General features: G+C 43.3%; 1 protein-coding gene across 1 annotated transcript; it reads left to right on the forward strand.

Annotated features, from left to right (window-relative positions):
- The first annotated feature begins 953 nt into the window (after positions 1 to 953).
- Positions 954 to 14,884, forward strand: mkks (MKKS centrosomal shuttling protein). The gene is made up of 4 exons (XM_055638926.1): positions 954 to 1,947; positions 4,278 to 4,459; positions 10,067 to 10,177; positions 12,976 to 14,884. The coding sequence occupies exons 1-4, from the start codon at positions 963 to 965 to the stop codon at positions 13,414 to 13,416; spliced, it is 1,719 nt and encodes a 572-aa protein (XP_055494901.1). The 5' UTR covers positions 954 to 962; the 3' UTR covers positions 13,417 to 14,884.
- The last annotated feature ends 7,099 nt before the right edge of the window (positions 14,885 to 21,983 follow it).

Genomic DNA, 21,983 nt, shown 5'->3' on the forward strand with positions numbered 1-21,983 from the left:
GGATGAGGATTATATAATGCTGAAGTTTCTAGATAATGCATATGTTGGTCATACGTTCAGAATTGTGAGAGGTTTTTGATAAATAGAAAGGGATTCTTACCATGGAAAGCTGGGAGTTTAACATATAATATACAATATCATAGCTTTATATTGGAGCTCTAAACTAATTGACAGAATAATAATAATAATAATATATTTTGTTGTCATTGCACAGAGGTACAACGTGATTTGAGCTAGAAGGGAAATAAAGAAATCCCACACACAGAACTGGAATGCTCGATTGGCATATTCAGAGTTCTACTTAAACCTCCACTTAAAGTGGGATCTTTTTCAAAGGCAGGAAAGAAGTGTGACTAAATGGGGAAACGCGTTCAAAAGGCTGGAGTAGGAGTGTTGAACCAAATGCTGACTGCTTGCATGATTCTGTTGTATAATTGAAAACTTTTCAACAAAGCAGATTATGACGGCCTGCATTTTTCCAATTTACAGGCAGAGTTAAATCAGATTGCAGCTGCTGCATTGCAAACTCCCGGTTGAGGAATGAAGAATAGAAGGTGGCTCCGACAAAACTGGCTTCTCGTGGCAGGACTGACTTTATTTGGGATTCATTCAGTCACATATTTGATGCAGAAGTTTGTGAAAAAATCGACCCAATCCAGCTTAGAACTGAAGAAGAAGAATGGTGAATAAATATTACCCCAGAAATGCCGTGCGGGATCAATCTTCTACAGTCTTGTCCAGATTTTGCTCCTCGACTTCAGTTTACAATGAAATCTCCTTTGAGAAATGACTAGTAATTTTCATTTTATTTTATTAAATGGCTGGCCTCTGCAGCAGACCTACAAGGATTCTGCTTATGTCAGATTTAAAATGTTGTATGTAACCTTTAGTTTTCGCCAAGAAATAAAACAGCTGTTCTTCAACACAGGCTTCTGTCTTTAAACCTTTTGCCCGAATGAAAAATGGCCTACATTGCACCTAAAGTATCATCTACATGCAGTTCTGGACCCTTAAATAACAATGTGCTTTGTCAAGCCCTTTCCACTCTAAGAGGGATTGTGGAGTCCTGCTATGGTCCATTCGGTAGGTTAAAACTTATTCATAATGCTGTTGGAGGCAACGTTTTAACCACATCACACTCTTCTGTCCTTTTGGGTAATCTCTCTGTGTCCCATCCTGTGTTAAAGCTGCTCGTAGCTTCAATGTTGAATCACCTTTCTCGATTTACCGATTCTGGATTATTTGCAACCATTCTGTGCTGCAATTTAACAGAGAGTGCAAAGCAACTTGATGTACCAAGCAGTCACATTGTCAGGATCCAGAAAGATCTTCTGGATATTTGCACTGACTATCTAAGATCTGAGGACTGTGGCTGCAGAATACAAATAGACTTTAACAACATAAAGACTTTGCTTTCACTTGTTCGCACGGCGATAAATAAACCTACTTGCATGTTGACCATCAAAGAGGCGGACTACATCAGTTCCTTAGTGTTACAAGCGTTCTTTCATACCATCCCATCAATAATTGGCGATACCCTGTCCTTGGGAAAGATGCTGATTACTCCCATTGAGGGACAGAGTGTTAGTGACTCCTGCATACTTTCTGGAATCCTCATAGAAATATTTGCATCTCATTCGGTGAGAGTTGATGCCACAAAGTTGACTTTTGGTTGCATTAAGATTGCAGTATTCAGTGTCTCTATGTCAGGAGATGTCGTGGACAGTGGTGATGGGCACTGGGAGGTGACGTCAGGTTTCTGCCCAGAAGACGAATCACTTGTACAGCTGCTGAAGACGGGAAAGCAGCTCGTTTGTGATCAAGTTCATCTCGTCGTCTGCCAGAAAGTAATTCATCCAGTTCTTAAACAGTATCTCCAGGAGCACCATGTAATCGTGGAAGATCGCCTTGGTCTTGCTGTAATGGAGCCCCTGATTCAAATGGCAGGTTAGAATGCTATGCATGGTTGTAAGTAAGTTTATTGGCCAAGTATTCACATACAAGGAATTTGCCTTGGTGCTCCGCCCACAAGTAACAAGTTGTCCTAGTGTTTCCAATGCTAATATGTTATGTTATGGACATATTCATTCTTTGAGAGTGAAAACATACAAAATATAAAACCAGGTCCTTCGGCCCAACTTGCCCACACAGACCAGCATGTTCTAGCTACATTAGTTCCACCTGCCTGCATTTTGTCTATCCCTCCAAACCTGTCCTATCCAAGATCTCGACTAAGATGGCGCCTGCCAGCGGCAACGTTTTGCTAACAGCCATGTACCTGTCCAACTGTTTCTTACACATTGGGATTGCCCCAGCCTCACCTACGTCCTCTGGCAGCTTGTTCCATACACGGACCACCCTTTGTGAAAAAGTTACACCTCATTTAGATTCCTATTCAATATTTTCCCCCTCACCTTAAACCTATGTCCCCTGTTTCTGAATTCTGGGCAAGATACTCTGCTTACCTACCCGATCTATTACTTTCATGATTTTATACACCTCTATAAGATCACCCCTCACCCTCCTGCACCCCAAGGAATAGAGACCCAGCCTACTCAACCTCTCCCTATAGCTCAGACCTCTAGTCCTGGCAACATCCTCATAAATCTTGTCTGTACTCTTTACTCTGTAGCAAAGTGTGGAGCCATGCATTTTGGTAGAAAGAATAAAGCCATAGACTATTTTTTAAATGGGGTGAGAATCCAGAAACCGTAGGTGCAAAGGGACTTGGGAGTGCTGGTGCAGGATTCCCAATAAGTTCATCTGCAAGTTGAATCAGTAGTAGAGAAAGCAAACTCAATGCTAGCATTTATTTTAAGAGGGCTTGTGTAAAAAAACAGTGATGCAATGCTGAGGTTCTATAAGGCACTGGTAAAGCCACATTTGGAATATTGTGAGCAATTTTGGGCACCATAATCTGAAGAAGGATGTTCTGGCTCTGGAGAGGGTCCAGAGGAGGTTTACAAGAATGATCCTAAAAATGAGTGGGTTAACCTATGCTGAGCATTTGTCAGCACTGGGCCTGTACTCGCTGGAATTGAGAAGAATGAGGAGGGAACCTCATTGATACATACAGAATAGTGAAAGGCTTGGATAGATTGGATGTGGAGAGGATGTTTCCACTAGTGGGAGAGTTTAGGTCATATCCTCAGAATTAAAGGACGTTCTTTTAGGAAAGAGATGAGAAATTTATTTAGTCAGTGGGTGGTGAATCTGTGGAATTCTTTGCCACAGAAGGCTGTGGAGGCCAAATCAATGGATATTTTTAAGGCATAGATACTGTAGATAGATTCTTGATTAGTACATGTGTCAGAGAATATGTGGAGAAGGCAGGAGAATGCGGTTAGGAGGGATAGATCAGCCACGATTGAATGGTGGTTAATGGGCCGAATGGCCTCATTCTACTCTTATTCCTTATGATCTCATGAGTTTAGTTTATTGTCACATGTAGCGAGGTAAAGTGAAAAGCTTTTTATTGCATGCTATCTAGTCAGCGGAAAGACTACATGGTTATAATCGAGCCATCCGCAGTGTACAGATACAAGGTAAATGGATTAGAGGCGATTAAGAAGAGCATAGTTAAAGTAATTAACGATGCTGTTGGAGTCGAGGTTTAAAAGAGTGGAGCAAGCGTGATGAGTGATTGGGGAAAAAGGAATAGGTGATGTCTCGGGTCGAAGTCCTTCATCAGACGGAGAATCAGGGAGGAAGAAACTAGAAGCATGGGAAGGTACAGAGCAAAGCAGAGCCTGCACCAATGACCAAATAGCTGGGGCCCATGCGAGTAAACATGGCTACATCTTTGAATTGGAGGAAGTGGGAGGAGTCGAAGGAGCAGTATGTTGAATGTGAGGGCCATTATGTACCCGGTAAATCTTTATTGATTCAAAAGGAATATAACAACATCTGTACTCTTCCTCCCCAAAACCACTCGCTGGGATTTCCATGATTTGTAACCTACCCGTTAATCTCTGTTGCACTTAGCCCAATTCATTTTGAGTTGGTTATGAAATAAGAAAAGTTTTTCTGATTTATATCAAAACAGTTAAATCCAGAATTCCAGAATCTGGAATATCACTTTCTTTGATACCACCAAAGTTCATCATTAATCATGGGCATTAACTGTCTATGTTTCGGTAGTTGATATTTTACTCCACACTTGTATTTTTAAGTATTGTGCATTTTCTGAAAAGTTGTTATCTTTCTCAGCTGTTTAGTTTGTGGCCTATTCATTTGTAATGTTAAAATGTATAATTTCTGTCCTCTGAATTTACCAGGTGCACGCCTCATTACTTCATACTATCATCCCGTTTCTCCCAACTGCTATGGCAACATTAAGAATCTGTTACTTGTCAAGTGTGGTTCTCGGCAATTCCTGCACCTCCTTCCAAATGGAAACAAGCCTATATGTACCTTGTTACTATGCAATCGAAGTGAAGCTGGACTGAATGAGCTAAAGGTAGGATCCATCTTCTCCATACCTGTATGCTTTTTTCCAGTCCCAAATAATTTTGACAGTAAGAGCAGTCTTAGCGTCATACAGCACAGAAATAGGCCCTTCAACCCAACTTACCCATGCCAACCAAGATGCCCCATATCTACCCGTCCCACATTTGGTCCTTATCCATCTAAATCTTTATTATCAATGTACCTGTCCAAAGTCTTTGAAATGTGATTATAGTACCTGCCTCAACTACCTCCTCTGGTAGCTCATTCCATATACGCATCATGTTCTGTGTGAAAAAGTTGCCCTCAAGTTCCTATTAAATTTTGCCCCTCTCACCGTAAACCTATGGTCCTTGGTTCTGCTATTCTGGATAAAAGCCTCTGTGCATTTACCCTATCTATTCCCTTCATGACCTTATACCCTTCTATAAGATCGCCCCTTGGCCTCCTGACCTTCAAGGAATAAAGATCTAGCCTGCAAAGCGTCTTCCTATAGCTCAGGCCCTCAATTCCTGGCAACATCTTCGTAAGTCTTCTCTGCACTCTTTCCATCTGAACAATGACCTTCTTATGGCAGGGTGACCAAAACTGAACACAATACTCCAAATACTCATTAAAGTCTTGTACAATTGTAACATCACATCCCAACTTCAATACTCAGTACCCTGAGTAATGAAGGCCAATGTACCAAAAGCCGTCTTGACCATCCTACCTACCTGTGACTCCACTATCGAGGAAAAACAAAGCAAACTCTCTACAAAACTTTGAATCTAAAAGTGAATCAGCATCTCAAGTTGTTTGAAATTAAAAAATGCGGTTTTATTTTCCAGGTGCATTGTTATTAATTGTGTGAAACATTCATTGAAGGATGTGTTGGCAAATTGTCAAAATAGAAATTATGTCTCTTAAAAGACCATTTGGACAGATATATGCTCAGGAAGGCTTTAGAGGGACATGGGCCAAATGCAGGCAAATGATCAACACTCGTGAAACGGGCACTTCCCGCCTCATCGCTGGGCTCGTCAACCAGGTTGAACCTTGAAGTATCTTCTTTAATACTAACATATTCCTTCCATACCAGAGGACCCAACACAATAGACTTTTTCACAGAGAGTTGTGAGTCATAGAAACATAGAAACATAGAAATTAGGTGCAGGAGTAGGCCATTCGACCCTACGAGCCTGCACTACCATTTAATATGATCATGGCTGATCATCCAACTCAGTATCCCGTACCTGCCTTCTCTCCCATACCCTCTGATCCCCTTGGCCACAAGGGCCACATCCAAATCCCTCTTAAATACAGCCAATGAACTGGCCTCAACTACCCTCTGTGGCAGAGAGTTCCAGAGATTCACCACTCTCTGTGTGAAAAAAGTTCTCCTCATCTCGGTTTTAAAGGATTTCCCCCTTATCCTTAAGCTGTGACCCCTTGTCCTGGACTTCCCCAACATCGGGAACAATCTTCCTGCATCTAGCCTGTCCAACCCCTTAAGAATTTAGTAAGTTTCTATAAGATCCCCTCTCAATCTCCTAAACTCTAGAGAGTATAAACCAAGTCTATCCAGTCTTTCTTCACAAGACAGTCCTGACATCCCAGGAATCAGTCTGGTGAACCTTCTCTGTGCACTCCCTCTATGGCAATAATGTTCTTCCTCAGATTTGGAGACCAAAACTGTACGCAATACTCCAGGTGTGGTCTCACCAAGACCCTGTACAACTGCAGTAGAACCTCCCTGCTCCTATACTCAAATCCTTTTGCTATGAAAGCTAACATACCATTCGCTTTCTTCACTGCCTGCTGCACCTGCATGCCTACTTTTGATGACTGGTGTACCATGACACCCAGGTCTCGCTGCATCTCCACCAGGTTACCTCAGTCGGCCACCGTTGGATAGAAAAATAATGATGTTTTCCCCCACTTTTTGCCACCAAAATGGAGGTAACCTCACATTTATCCACAGGAGGGGTAAGGTGTGCAATGGCCAATCAACATGTAATTCCCACTATTAGTGGAGCCTATCCAAGTCACCTTGCAGGCTCTCCTAGCGAGGGTCCTCAATCACACCTAACACTTCCTTTCCAGCCTTCATGTCATCCGCAAACTTACTGGCCCTATTGAGTCTTCAATTCCCTAATCCAGATCATTAATATATATTTGTGTAAAGAAGCTTAGGGTCCCAGTACTGAGCCTTGCGGCTGCCCCACAGCTAGTCACTGCCTGCCATTGTGAAAAGGACCCGTTTACTCCTACTCTTTGCTTCCTGTTTGCCAATGCCAGTTCTCCTCCGGTTTTCTGGTCCCCCACATCTCAAAAGACGTGTTGGTTTGCAGGTTAATCGGCCTCTAAATTACCCCGAGAGTTGAGAGAGTAGATGCGATGGTAGGATAATTCAGAACTAGTGTAAACGGGTGATCGGCGTAGAGTTGGTGTGCCGAAGGGTCTGCTTCTGTGCTGTATTTTTCCATTCAATAGAAATCTCAGACTACTTATGAACGTGCATTATTTGTGCTGGGACAATGGAGAATGCCATAGCCCAGTGATTAGATCTGTACTTTTCATCGACTATAAACGAGCTAGATTAGAGGATTAAAAGAGAGTTTTAAAATTTGCAGATGATGTAAAAAAAAATGTAGGATGCAGAATCCTTAGCTGAGTTGGATGTTTGATGGGATTTAGAGCCACTCCTCATATAGACTAACAATAAGCATTTTTTATTATAATAGAGTTAAATATAGGAGAAAAGGAACCATTTTTAAAAATTGTTGATTGATACGGCGAATGGGAGATGAAGCTGCGATGTTTAAACAAAAAGGAGGGTAACGTTTTTCGGAAGCCTGTTGAATTCTGTGTATTATGCTGACCTGACCTGGCTGAGAATATTATATCCAATTGTCAGTCAACAGTTCTCCAAAAGGCCACTCAACCATAAGCAGAAAGCCACAGGCATATTTTAGATTTTGAATTGTGATGAGCCATTAAGAGAACAAAATGATCCTCTTCACAAAATTAAATAATAGATGTTCGTTTTAGCATACAATAAACCGATGAAGTGGAAACTAACGATTTTGTTTCATTTAGAGCGGGTTGCAGAATAAGAGATGCAGGAAGATTGTTCCCGATGTTGGGGAAGTCCAGGACAAGGGGTCACAGCTTAAGGATAAGGGGGAAATCCTTTAAAACCGAGATGAGAAGAACTTTTTTCACACAGAGAGTGGTGAATCTCTGGAACTCTCTGCCACAGAGGGTAGTTGAGGCCAGTTCATTGGTTATATTTAAGAGGGAGTTAGATGTGGCCCTTGTGGCTAAGGGGATCAGGGGGTATGGAGAGAAGGCAGGTACGGGATACTGAGTTGGATGATCAGCCATGATCATATTGAATGGTGGTGCATGCTCGAAGGGCCGAATGGCCTACTCCTGCACTTAATTTCTATGTTTCTATAAGAGTGTAGGAAGGAACTGCAGATACTGGTTATACTGAAGAGGGACACAAAAAGCTAGAGTAACTCAGGGTTGAGAAAAAGGGTTTCGACCCGAAACGTAACCTATTCCTTTTCCCCAGAGATGCTGCCTGACTCGCTGAGTTGCTCCAGCTTTTTGTGTCTATTTGCAGGATAAGTGTGTTGCTTTCATACTATGAAACCATTAGAGAACCAGGAACATTGGTAAGGAGATTGCACCCAAGGTCAGGATCGAACCCAGGTCTTTTGGCGCTGTGAGGCAGCGGCTCTCCCGCTGCACCACTGTGCCGCCCGCAAGTTGTACTTATTTGAAAAGCCTTATTGAAAAATATATATAGTGATCTCAGATTTATCAGTTTATCAGGCATTGCAGAAAGGAAAAACGCGGTAACGGACGATGCAGCACCTATGTAAGAACATCTGAGAGGATTTTCTAATCCACCAACTTCTTAAGCACATTTTTCTTTTTGCCTTGCATTGAATCACTTGAAAATCTTGAAGCTTAATTCATAGTAGCGGCATGAAGATAAATGTTGATAAAAGGGCGGCAGGGTGGTGCAACGGTAGAGTTGCTGTCTAACAGAGCTTGCAGCGCCAGAGAACTGGGTTCGATCCCGACTACGGGTGTTGTCTTTATGGAGTTTGTATGTTCTCCCCGTGACCTCGTTGGTTTTCTCCGAGATATTCGTTTTCCTCCCACACTGCAAAGATGTACAGGAGGGTAGGTTAATTGGCTTGGGTTTGTATACTTGGTATAAGTGTAAATTGTGTGTATGTGTGTGTAGGAATGTGTTAATGTGCGGGGATTGCTGGTTGGGGTGAACTTGTTAGGCTGAAAGGGCCCGCTTCCGCTCTGTATCTCTGAACTAAACTAAACTAAATATGTACATTGCTTCTTCAGAACATTACAATGTGCAAATTAAATATGGATTGCAATTCAATATTTACTTATTTTCTATGCGAAGCACCCTTCATGCCCGACCCAACATTAGAATGAGAGTTTCAGTGCTATAAAATCTGACACAAAAATTTGCAGACAAAGCAGATTGCAAACTCAGTTTAAAATTACTTGACGTTTCAGTGAACTCTTTCTATTCAAGAGTGCTTTATGGTACATCATTTCGGCAGGAACTTGGATCTCATTATTTGAATTAAACATTTGTAACATGAAATTTATATAATGTTTAGACAATAGACAATAGGTGCAGGAGTAGGCCATTCGGCCCTTCAAGCCAGCACCGCCATTCAATGTGATCATGGCTGATCATCCCCAATCAGTACCCCGTTCCTGCCTTCTCCCCATATCCCCTGACTCTGCTATTTTTAAGAGCCCTATCTAGCTCTCTCTTGAAAGCACCCAGAAACCTGCCTCTACCGCCCTCAGAGACAGAGAATTCCACAGACTCACCACTCTCTGTGAGAAAAAGTGTTTCCCCGTCTCCATTCTAAATGGCTTACTCCTTATTCTTAAACTGTGGCCTCTGGTTCTGGACTCCCCCAACATCGGGAACATGTTTCCTGCCTCTAGCGTGCCCAAACCTTTAACAATCTTATATATCTCAATGAGTTTTCCTCTCATCCTTCTAAACTCCAGAATGTACAAGCCCAGCTGCTCCATTCTCTCAGCATATGACAGTCCCGCCATCCTGGGAATTAACCTTGTAAACCTACGCTGCACTCTTTCAATAGCAAGAATGTCCTTCCTCAAATTAAAGGACCACAAATGCACACAATACTCCAGGTGTGGTCTCACTAGGGCTCTGTACAACTGCAGAAGGACCTCTATGCTTCTATATTCGATTCCTCTTGTTATAAAGGCCAACATGCCATTCGTTTTCTTCACTGCCTGCTGTACCTGCATGCTTATTTTCATAGACTGATGAACAAGGACCTCCAGATCCCATTGTACTTCCCCTTTTCCCAACGATGCCATTTAGATAGTATACTTAATAGAATTTTATGTGCTCAAATGTACTTAATGGAATTTTTAGGTAAGTTTAGAGATACAGCGCGGAAACAGGCCCTTTGGCCCTCCAAGTCCGCACCGACTCTACCACTGGGCCACCCTTAATGTTAATACAAAGAGCAGTCATTACAATGGGCAGTTCTATCATGATTTCCTGTAATACATTTACATTTGCTTATCCACTTTGTTGTAGGTTGTTTGTCAATCAGCAGAATGTGTCTTGCGCCTTGCACTCAAAGAGCCATATGCTTTACTTGGAGGAGGTTGCACTGAATGTCATCTAGCGACATACATTGGCTATAAGGTACGTGCTTGTTCTTTGTAACTTATTAAAGGCAACTTTTATTTTCAATTAACCCTGTTCCACAGAACGATCATTATTGAAAACCATCCGTTAATTGTTTAGTTTGGTGATACAGCGTAGACTCAGGCCCTTCGGCCCACGAGCCCATGATGACCATCAACCGCCCATACACTAGTTTTATCCTACACACTAGGGACATTTACAGAAGCCAATTAACCTACAAACCAGTACTTCTGTTGGAGTGTGAGAGGAAACCGGAGCACCCGGAGAAAACCTGCACAGACAGCGCCCATAGTCAGGATCGAACCCGGGTCTCTAGCACTGTAAGGCAGCTGCTCTGCCATCCTGTATATGATAGAGAGAGAGAGAGAGGCAAATATCCTCTTTCAAAGTATTGAATAGTAATATAACTAAAGTAATGAATAGATCAGAAGACTTGTGAAGGTTATGTGTTCTTGTGGCAAGATTTCCTCTATTATAAGTTTTCAAATTTACATTTAGATTGAAATCTGCCAATGTAAATTGTCAGATTTTCATCCTGTTTGTCAATGGTGAGACAGCAACATCTCACCCTCTGTATCTCCCAACCCCTGCAAGAGAGCCCAATACTCCAAGGATTATGTTCAACAACTAAAATACTGCAGATGCTGGAAATCTAGGGGGGGTGGGGGAAGCAAAGTCCTGGAAGTGTTCAGCAGATCAGGCAGGATCTGTGGAGAGAGATGTATGAACCAAGTTAATACTTCATGTTTATGAGTGTGAGGGAGAGAGATGGGGAGAGTATGAATGGGGAGGGGCTGCCACAAGGAGAGAGGGAGGCAGATTAACAGAGGACTATAGAGAGTGAGATTGAGAGATACAGAAAGAGGAAGATTGTCAGTAATGCACGAGGGGTGAAGAAATGGGAGGCGAGAATTGAAGGGAGAATGATGGACAGAGTAGGGAAGGAAGAACAGGAGGGAAAGACTGTGGATGAGGCAGAGAGAAGGAGAGAGGGGGACAAAGATTAAACGGGATAGTGAGAGTGAGAGTGGCAAAGAAATGGAGTGATGCACTGATAGAGGACAAGGGAGTACAGAGAAGATTCACCAGACTGATTCCTGGGATGTCAGGACTTTCATATGAAGAAAGACTGGATAGACTCGGCTTGTACTCGCTAGAATTTAGAAGATTGAGGGGGGATCTTATAGAAACTTACAAAATTCTTAAGGGGTTGGACAGGCTAGATGCAGGAAGATTGTTCCCGATGAGGAGCTGATCATGGACTTTAGGAGGGCACATCATCCGAGGACGTACACTCTATTGAGGATAAATGGGGATCCTGTGGATAGGGTGAACTGTTTTAAATATCTGGGAGTCCACATCTCCGAGGATATGACATGGGCATCACACGCCTCAGCACTCGTGAGTAAGGCAAGGCAGCGCCTTTACAACCTCAGGCAATTGAGGAAATTCAGAGTGTCTCCGAGGATCCTCCAGTGCTTCTACGCAGCGGCGGTGGAAAGCATCTTGTCCGGGAACATTACCATCTGGTTTGGGAATTGCTCTGCCAAGGACAAGAAGGCTCTGCAGAGAGTAGTGCGTTCGGCCGAACGCCCTATGGGAACTTCACTCGCCCCCCTGCAGGAACTATACAACAGGAGGTGCAACTCCAGAGCAAATAAAATCATGGGAGACCCCTTCCACCCCTGCAACAGACTGTTCCAGCTGCTATGGTCAGGCAAACGCCTCCGTTGCCATGCGGTGAGAACGGAGAGGTTGAGAAGGAGTTTCTTCCCAGAGGCAATTCGGACTGTAAACGCCTATCTCACCAGGGACTAACTCTACTGAACGTTTTTCCTTCCATTATTTATTATGTAAAAGAATATGTGTGTTATGATTGTGTTTATAATTTGTTTGGTTGTTTTGTTGTTTGTCTTTTGAACAAAAGTCCGCGAGCATTGCCACTTTCATTTCACTGCACATTTCGTATGTGTATGTGACAAATAAACTTGACTTGACTTGACTTGACTTGACTTGACTTGATGTTGGGGAAGTCCAGAACAAGGGGTCACAGTTTAAGGATAAGGGGGAAATATTTTAGGACCGAGATGAGAAAAACATTTTTCACACAGAGAGTGGTGAATCTCTGGAATTCTCTGCCACAGAAGGTAGTTGAGGCCAGTTCATTGGCTATATTTAAGAGGGAGTTAGATGTGGCCCTTGTGGCTAAGGGGATCAGGGGGTAGGGAGAGAAGGCAGGTACAGGATACTGAGTTGGATGATCAGCCATGATCATATCGAATGGCGGTGCAGGCCCGAAGGGCCGAGTGGCCTACTCCTGCACCTAATTTCTATGTTTCTATAGGGGGACGCGCTGAAGCAGGCAAGGAAAGTGGTTATACGGTTATAAAGTGATTAGGAGGGAGGAAGAGGGAGGAATTAATAGTTAGGGGAGGCACAGAGAGAGAGGGGCACAGGAGAGTACACAGGCTGAGTATAGAAGTTTGGAGATCATGTTGCAGTTGTATAAGACGTTGGTGATGCCGCATTTAGAGCATTGTGTTCAGTTCTGGGCACCGTGTTATAGGAAGGATGTGGTCCAACAGGGATGTGCAACAAGAGATACATAGAATGATTGGAAGGGGAAGAAAGAGAGGGAGGGAATGTGACCCAGAGAAAGAGATAGACAAGGGAGAGGAGAAATCTTTAATGAATTGTAATTTTGGCAAATATTGATGAATGTTGGACTTTATAGCATCAGGAGCACGATGACTAAAGAACTGTAGAATATTTTGTAAGCTGAACTTTCTCCGCAGGTGCACTGTGTGACGGACGATAAACTAGCCGAGATGTGCTGCTCCCGAGCACAATATAAAATTGTTGCTGATGATTTCTGTCGCTCGCTGGACCGAACTGCATCCTCACTGGAGCATGACGGTGGGGAGAACTTCATTGATGCCAAGTATGGTCATCGTTGGTCTGTCCTGGCCAATATGCCTCTCAATAGCCACTGGTCGGAGGTATTTTCAAGATGTGTTTGTGGATCATACACTGCACACCAAAACCTGGACTGGACTATTCTAGGTACTAAGAGAACAATCGTAAACCTGGAAATGCCTCCTGAGAAACCTAGTGATTACTCCCCTGGTCAATTAATCCTCGACTCCTACACTGTGAAACTTAACGCTTTACAAGTAGCGGTAGAAACAGCTAATTTGATAGTTGAGTTACAATATGTTATTCAGGATCGGAATTAAGCTTTCATGCCCTGGCTATAAATCAAGTCTGGTTTTCTAATCCATCTCAGTGCTCGACATCGAGTCTAGCTTTCTTCCAAGTGTCATTGCTATAATAAATTAGAAAGGTCCCCTGGCAAAGTTGTAGATAACTATCAGAACAAGAATAATGCATACTTGTACTTCCCTGCGCAACTTAATGCAGTCATTTCTCTGATTGCCAAAGATTAAGGATCAGGAATTAGCATTTAGATGGCCTGGTTGTATAGTGCGTTGATGCACTTATTTTGTATGTTCAAACACTAAAAGGCCTGTCCTGCTGTACGAGGGAATTCAAGAGCTCTCCCGAGTTTAAAAAAAAAAAAATCAAACACGTGGTAAGTACCTAGAATGTACGTAGCGGGTACGTCGGAGCTCGGGACGTCTCTTAGCGGCTCATAACGCTAACGGCAGGTACTCGGGAAACGTAAGCTCGTGAAGATTTTTCAACATGTAATTACCGGTTATTACCGTAATTCTCCGAGTTCGAATCAGGGGAGAACTCGAAAGTTGGGAGAACTCTTGAATTACCTCGTTCAGTGGGATAGGCCCTTTAGGGGCCTGTCCCACTTATGCAATTATTTTTCGGCGACTTGCCGGCACCCGTCATAGTCGCAGTAGGTGGCCGAAAATTTTCAACATTTTGAAAATCCAGCGGTGACCAGAAAAAGGTACGTCTCTTTGAGCGACTACTCACGACCATGCAGGCGTTACCCTGGGACATGTCAACACGTGACGTCTGTATGGTCGGGAGTTGTCGCCCAAAGAGTTTTTAATAATTGGTTTTAATAAATCAATAATTTAATCAAGAATTCTAATATTATTAATCCTATTCCATTAATATCTTAACTAGATTTGCAGGGGTTTTAATTTAGGGTGGATAGCAGCCTCAACGTTAAAACAATCAATTTGAAAATAAAACTCTTGAATTAAAACTGAAGAGAACGAAAGGCAAACCAAAAGTGGAAATTTATGTTTAATCTGCGAAGAAATTGCATGATTTTGAAGGTGATATTTGGTAAATGCCATTTTCCTGTTGGAGGAACGAGACTCAATGCAGAATGTACACATGTAGGATTTTCGGATGAAGATTACTTCATGTAGTTTAAGGCGGTTAGCGAGGGCATCGAATGCAAGATTTGTGGAATACAGGGGTTTGATCATTGTTCCAGTCGCAACAAGGGTGAGATAAGAGAAGAGCTAGGTGTTACGCAGGTAAAATAAACAGAAACAGTTGTTTGGAAATGGAGTTTGTAGCTAATCTATTTAAAATAAGGGAGTATCTGAAAACATTACTGAAATCAGAGGCTAAGGTGTAAAGATATCTTATGCCAATGGTTCTGTCACTGATTTTACCAGTGTTCATTTGGCAAACCTTGTCAGTTTTGTACGAAGTTCATTCGTCTGAGAATACTGGGGAACATATAGACCAACGGTATTTTTGGAAGTAATCTACTGATTCAAGTTCATTGGAATACGCATATGGGATGTACTGTAATCATTTTGCACTTGTTCTTGGAAAATTTTGATTTCACTGCTAATCAGTGGCTTGTGTTTGTTTAATGTTTAATTGAAGTCTTCATAGAGTTTCCAAGCTTAAATGTTTTTTCATTGTTTGATCGTCTGCGTTTAGCAAGCCATTCTATGCACTCAAACATCTAAAATTACTTGGTCAAAACTGGTTGACTGAAATCTCATTAGAATCACAATTGGGTGGCACCAGTGGCGGACTGGGTCTAAAAATATTGGTTGCCAGGAGACAAAGAGGGCCCACCCACAACTACAATGCTATCATTTAACAGGGCTCACTTGCCATCACTTGCTATCACTTCATCAGGGGCCCACTTTCCATCGGGTGGCGCAGCGGTAGAGTTGCTGCCTTACAGCGCCAGAGACCCCGGGTTCTATCTACGGGTGCTATCTGCATGGAGTTTGTACATTCTCCCCGTAACCTGCGTGGGATTTCTCCGGGTGCTCTGGTTTCCTCCCACACTCCAAAGACGTACTGGTTTGTAGGTTAATTGGCTTAGTAAATTGTAAAATGTCTCTAGTGTGTAGGACAGTGTTAGTGTACAGGGAGTTGGTCGACATGCACTCTGTTTCCATGCTGTATCTCAAAAATATCTGTGAATTCATTTCCTTAGTTTTATTGTGATATTTAATGTTTGAGCAGATAGCAACATAGAAACATAGAAATTAGGTGCAGGAGTAGGCCATTCGGCCCTTCGAGCCTGCACCGCCATTCAATATGTTCATGGCTGATCATCCAACTCAGTATCCCGTACCTGCCTTCTCTCCATACCCCCTGATCCCCTTGGCCACAAGGGCCACATCTAACTCCCTCTTAAATATAGCCAATGAACTGGCCTCAACTACCCTCTGTGGCAGAGAGTTCCAGAGATTCACCACTCTCTGTGTGAAAAAAGTTCTTCTCATCTCGGTTTTAAAGGATTTCCCCCTTATTATCCTTAAGCTGTGACCCTTTGTCCTGGACTTCCCCAACATCGGGAGCAATCTTCCTGCATCTAGCCTGTCCAACCCCTTAAGAATTTTGTAAGTTTCTATAAGATCCCCTCTCAATCTCCTAAATTCTAGAGAGTATAAACCAAGTCTATCCAGTCTTTCTTCATAAGACAGTCCTGACATCCCAGGAATCTGTCTGGTGAACCTTCTCTGCACTTTCTCTAGTGTGTAGGACAGTGTTAGTGTACAGGGAGTTGGCCGACATGCACTCTGTTTCCGTGCTGTATCTCAAAAATATCTGTGAATGAATTTCCTTAGTTTTATTGTGATATTTAATGTTTGAGCAGATGGCATTCCTTGTCTTTTGTGCTTTTGCTGGCAGTGTGTTCACACATTTTCATATAAATTCCTGAGATAATAGTGGATTATCATCCACAATAACATTCATCCTCTACCGCCTCCCTTGACTCAGGTAAGGCAGAGGTTCACTTGCGCCTCCTCCATCCTCATCTACTGTACCCGCTGTTCCGGATGTGAACTCCTATATATCGGCAAGACCAAGCGCAGGCTCGGTGATCGTTTTGCTGAACACATCCGTTCAGTTCGCCTCAACCAACCTGATTTCCCGGTTGCAATAGAGTGAGGCCCAGGCGCAAATTGGAGGAACAGCGCCTCATATTCACTTGTCCAGCTTACACCACAGTGGTATGAACATACAATACAATACAATACAATTTATTTGTCGTTTGGACCCCGTTGAGGTCCAAATGAAATGTCGTTTCTGCAGTCATACATACAAAACAAAAAAGACCCAAGACACAACACAATTTACACAAACATCCTTCACAGCGCATCTTCTCGCTGTGAAGGAAGGCAAAAAAAAAACATATCTTTTCAAGACTTCAAGTAACCCTTGCTTTCCCTCTCGCTCCATCCCTCCCCCTTCCCAGTTCCCAACCAGTCTGAATGTCCCCGATATCATTTTATCTCTGTTTGCTTTGTTGTCACCTTTTCCTAGCTAACAATTATCTATTCTAGATTTTCCTTGAACTTTATCTCTTTTGATGCCTCCTTTTCACACATTACCCTCCCTTTGTCTCCTTCTCCCCTGATCCTCGGCCTGAAGAAGGGTCTCGACCCAAAACGTCACCCATTCCTTCTATCCAGAGATGCTGCCTGTCCCGCTGAGTTACTCCAGCATTTTGTGACTATCTTTGGTGTAAACCAGCATCTGCAATTCCTTCCTATCCATAATAATGACTCTGATATTTTGTTTGCAATGGCAGCCACTTGTGTGTCTGTATGTAAGGCACAAATCAACAAGGGAGCAGCACATCTCTTTGGTCTTTTACTTTAGTTTATATACAGCATGGAAACAGGCCCTTCAGCCCACCAAGTCCATGCTGACCATCGATTACCCGTACATCAGTTCTATGTTATCACAATTTTGCATCCACTCCCAACACACTGTGGGCAATTTACAGGAGCCAATTAGCCTACAAACCCCCACATTTTTGGAATATGTGAGGAAACTGGAGGATCCGGAGGAAACACACACGGTCACAGGGAGAAGGCACAAACCCCACACACACAGACAGCACCCGAGGTCAGGATCGAACCCAGGTCTCTGGCTCCGAGAGACAGCGACTCTACCGGCTGTGCCGCCCTTTCGTCATCATTGTTATTCTGTTCTCTTGAATGGGCAGTGTTTTGGCTCTTGAAACATATCTATTTCTGACTGGGAGGCGATCGATGTGGGCAATCAAGTGACTTGTAATTACGAACAAAGCATTTCATGTTTGAGAGTGCGCAATTATAGGTAAATGTTCAGACTTGTTCTACTGTCTGAGATGTGAAATACGAGTTCATTCGTTTTGGAACAATGTTAAGAGTGTTTGTTTATATAGAGCCTTTCTTGAAATTCGAACATCTCCAGATGCTCCAGAGTCACAAGTAGATTTGGAACACAGTCACTATGGGAAATACAGTTTCCACAAAATTCCACAAACTGTACCGAGGTGATTGATTTATTGTTTTTTTAATTATATAATAAACAATGTAAATTTATTGAGTTCACTGCTGCTGTCATTCTTCTTCCTGTTCAGTTTTAATAGAAGTATGGTCCATGAAGCAAATGGTCAGGATGAAACTCCAACTGTGGTATAAAATAAACAAGAACAAATAGTGATACAGGGATCGCAGGTTGGTGCGGCCTCGGTGGGTCGAGGGTCCTGTTTCCACGCTGTATATCCAATACAAGATACTAAAGCTAGTCTTGTATTGTATTGTATTCAAATTTATTGTCATTGTCTCAATTTGAGACAACAAAATGAATTTCCCTTACAGGCAGTTTCATAAAAAAAAATCACAAAAAAAAATAAAATAATAATAAATAAATAATAAAACATATTAAAAATAAAATTGAAATTGAATTTAAAAAATAAATAAATAAATAAAAAGCACAAACACAGAAAGTCCACGACACAACATAACATAAATGGCACCAAGGTGAGGATGGCACCATAGTCCAGCCAGCCTCCCTTCCGTGTTCATCCGTGGTCGGGGCCTTCCGAGCACCCGCAGTCGCCGCCCCGAGTGGCCCGATGTTCAGGCCCTCACGCCGGGCTGGTCAGTCAGTAAGATGTTCAAATTTTACTGGCACGTGTACCGAGGTACAGTGAAATGCTTTTGTTGTGCTTTAACCCGTCAGCAGAGAGCTTCATTGTGGAATATTTCTAAAACAAAACTATTTGCGCAGCATGATTTAACATGCAAGAAGTTCAGTTCAGTCTAGTTTATTGTCACGTGTACCGAGGTACAGTGAAAAGCTTTTGCCGTGTACTAACCAGTCAGCGGAAAGATTATACATGATTACAATCGTGCCATTTACAGTGTATAGATACATGTTAAGGGAATAACGTTTAGTAAAGTCCGATCAAACATAGTCCGATTGTCACCAATGAGGTAGATAGTAGTTCAGGACTGTTCTCCAGCTGTGGTAAGATGATTAATTTGTCTGATAACAGATGGAAGAAACAGTTCTTGAATGTGGAGGTGAGTGTTTTTACATTTCTATACCTTTTACCCGATGGGAGAAGAGGGTGGCCAGGGTGTGACTCATCCATAATTAGGCTGCTGGCCTTGGCGCGGCAGTGTGAGGTACAAATGGAGTCGATGGAAGAGATTTGTGTGATGGTCTGGGCTGCGTCCACAATTCGCTGTGATTTATTGCAGTCTAGGATGGAGCTGTTCCTAAACCAAGCTGTGGTGCATCCCGATAAAAATGCTTTCTACGGCGCATCTGCAGAAGTTGGTGAATTGCTTGCGACCAATCACAATGCATGTAAAATGATTAAGAAAGAACTGCAGATGCTGGAAAAATCGAAGGTAGACAAAAATGCTGGAGAAACTCAGCGGGTGAGGCAGCATCTATGGAGCGAAAGAAGTAGGCAACGTTTCAGGCCGAAACGTTGCCTATTTCCTTCGCTCCATAGATGCTGCCTCACCTGCTGAGGTTCTCCAGCATTTGTGTCTATCTGCTGGAGAAACTCAGCGGGTGAGGCAGCATTTATGGAGGGAAGGAATAGGCAACGTTTTGGGTCGAGACCCTTCTTCATAAGATACTTAAAACGTCGCCTATTCCTTCTCTCCATAGATGCTGACTCACCCGCTGAGTTTCTCCAGCATTTTTGTCTACCATCCATCTAAAATGATGCTTGTTTGCACTTATTATTGTTAAAGGAACATTTTTAACTAGCCAAAATCTACAAAATGCTGCCTGTTATTTATTGATCTTCCAATAGCACATGATAAATCAATGACCCACTGCACATTGTGAGTCTCTTTCTGACAACCTTCCTGAATTTTGTAAATTGCAACTTGTGTCAGCAATATTGATTGCTATGAGGGCTATACACTTTCCATTTGATTCAAGTTTACTTAATACTAGAATTAATAGGCACTAAATCCTAAGTTGGCTCACGTTCATCAAAAGGCATCGAGCTGGATGTTTGCAACAGTTCACATTCAAACAGATGAAATACTAGAGGGCACAGCTTTAAAGTGAGGTGGGGGGGGTTCAAAGCTTAAAGGAGATGTGTGGGGCAATGTTTTTCACAGAAGGGTGGTGAGTGCCTGGACCGCGCTGCCAGGGTTAGTGGTTGAGGCAGATACTATAGTGGCTTTTGGATAGGCACATAGATATGCAGGGAATGGTGGAATGTGGTTTATGCGTGGGTAGATGACCTTGGCAGCAATAGACAATAGGTGCAGGAGTAGGCCATTCGGCCTGTAGAGCCAGCACCGCCATTCAATGTGATCATGGCTGATCATCCCCAATCAGTATCCCTTGACTCCGCTATCTTTAAGAGCCCTATCTAGCTCGCTCTTGAAAGCATCCAGAGAACCTGCCTCCACCGCCCTCTGAGCAGAGAATTCCACAGACTCACCACTCTCTGTTTCCTCGTCTCCGTTCTAAATGGCTTGCCCTTTATTCTTAATCTGTGGCCCCTGGTTCTGGACTCCCCCAACATCGGGAACATGTTTCCTGCCTCTAGTGTGTCCAAACCCATAACAATCTTATATGTTTCAATGAGATCCCCTCTCATCCTTCTGTGACATGTTGTCCGGTGTGGGCAGGTTGGGCCAAAGGGCCTGTTTCCACGCTGTATCACTCTATAATGGCTGGTGTGTGGACAAACCCTCTCTCAGCTCTTTTGTTTCTTGAAATGTGTTCCAACATGCATAATGCTTCACAAGTGACTGCTTCTATAAAAATGCTTAATCCTATCGGGTTTGTTTCTGTCGGCCTCATAACAACCACACTTTTTTTAAAGTTTTGTTTTCTGTAACACAGAGGGCGGCGTTCCAAAAAAATGATTTATATGGGGCAAGTTTAACAAAGTTCAGAAAAAGTGTGGGAACTTTGTCTGAGGGTGAGTAATTGGTGGCTGAGTTAAAAAAAAAAATCATACATGATTATCTAGAATGTCCACTGCTTGGCGGAGCATAAAAGTTAGACCCGGGTTTGATCCTGACTGCGGGTACTGTCTGTGACTTGTGTGGGTTTTCTCCGGGGAGCTCCGGTTTCCTCCCAGGCTACAAAGACAATCGGGGTTGTCGGTTACACAAAAAAGCTGGAGAAACTCAGCGGGTGCAGCAGCATCTATGGAGCGAAGGAAATAGGCAACGTTTCGGGCCGAAACCCTTCTTCAGACTGATCGGGGGCGGGGGTGGGTGGGGACAAGAAAGGGAAAAGGAGGAGTAGCCAGAAGGCTGGGGGATGGGAGGAGACAGCAGGGGGGCTGAGGAAGGGGAGGAGACAGCAAGGACTAACAAAATTGGGAGAATACGATGTTCATGCCCCCGGGGTGCAGACTCCCCAAACGGAATATGAGGTGCTGTTCCTCCAATTTCCGGTGCTGCTCGCTGTGGCCATGGAGGAGACCCAGGACAGAGAGGTCGGAGACGGAGTGCTGAGCCACCGGGAGGTCAGCTTGGTTATTGCGGACCGAGCGGAGGTGTTCGGCGAAACGATCGCCCAACCTCCGCTTGGTCTCACCGATATAGATCTGCTGACATCTAGAGCAGCGGACGCAATAGATGAGGTTGGAAGAGATGCAGGTAAACCTCTGTCGCACCTGGAACGATTGCTTGGGTCCTTGAACGGAGTCGAGGGGGGAGGTAAAGGGACAAGTGTTGCATCTCTTGCGGTTGCAGTGGGGATTGTCGGTTAATTGGCTTCGGTAAAAATGTTAATTGTCGCCAGAGGGTGCAGGATAGTGTTCCCGGGGGATCGCTGGTCCGCGCGGACTCGGTGGGCCGGAGGGCCCGTTTCCGTACTGTATCTCTAAAACTCAAAACTAAAACATGGGTAGGACAGATTTGGAGGGATATGGGCCAAACGCAGGCAGGTGGGACTAGTGTAGCTGTGATATTTGGCACCAGACTGATTCCTGGGATGTCAGGACTTTCACATGAAGAAAGACTGGATAGACTCGGCTTGTACTAGAATTTAGTACTCGGCTCGGCTAGAATTTAGGAGATTGAGGGGGGATCTTATAGAAACGTACAAAATTCGTAAGGTG

This window comes from Leucoraja erinacea, chromosome 8, assembly GCF_028641065.1.
Source record: "Leucoraja erinacea ecotype New England chromosome 8, Leri_hhj_1, whole genome shotgun sequence".
Lineage (NCBI taxonomy): Eukaryota > Metazoa > Chordata > Chondrichthyes > Rajiformes > Rajidae > Leucoraja > Leucoraja erinaceus.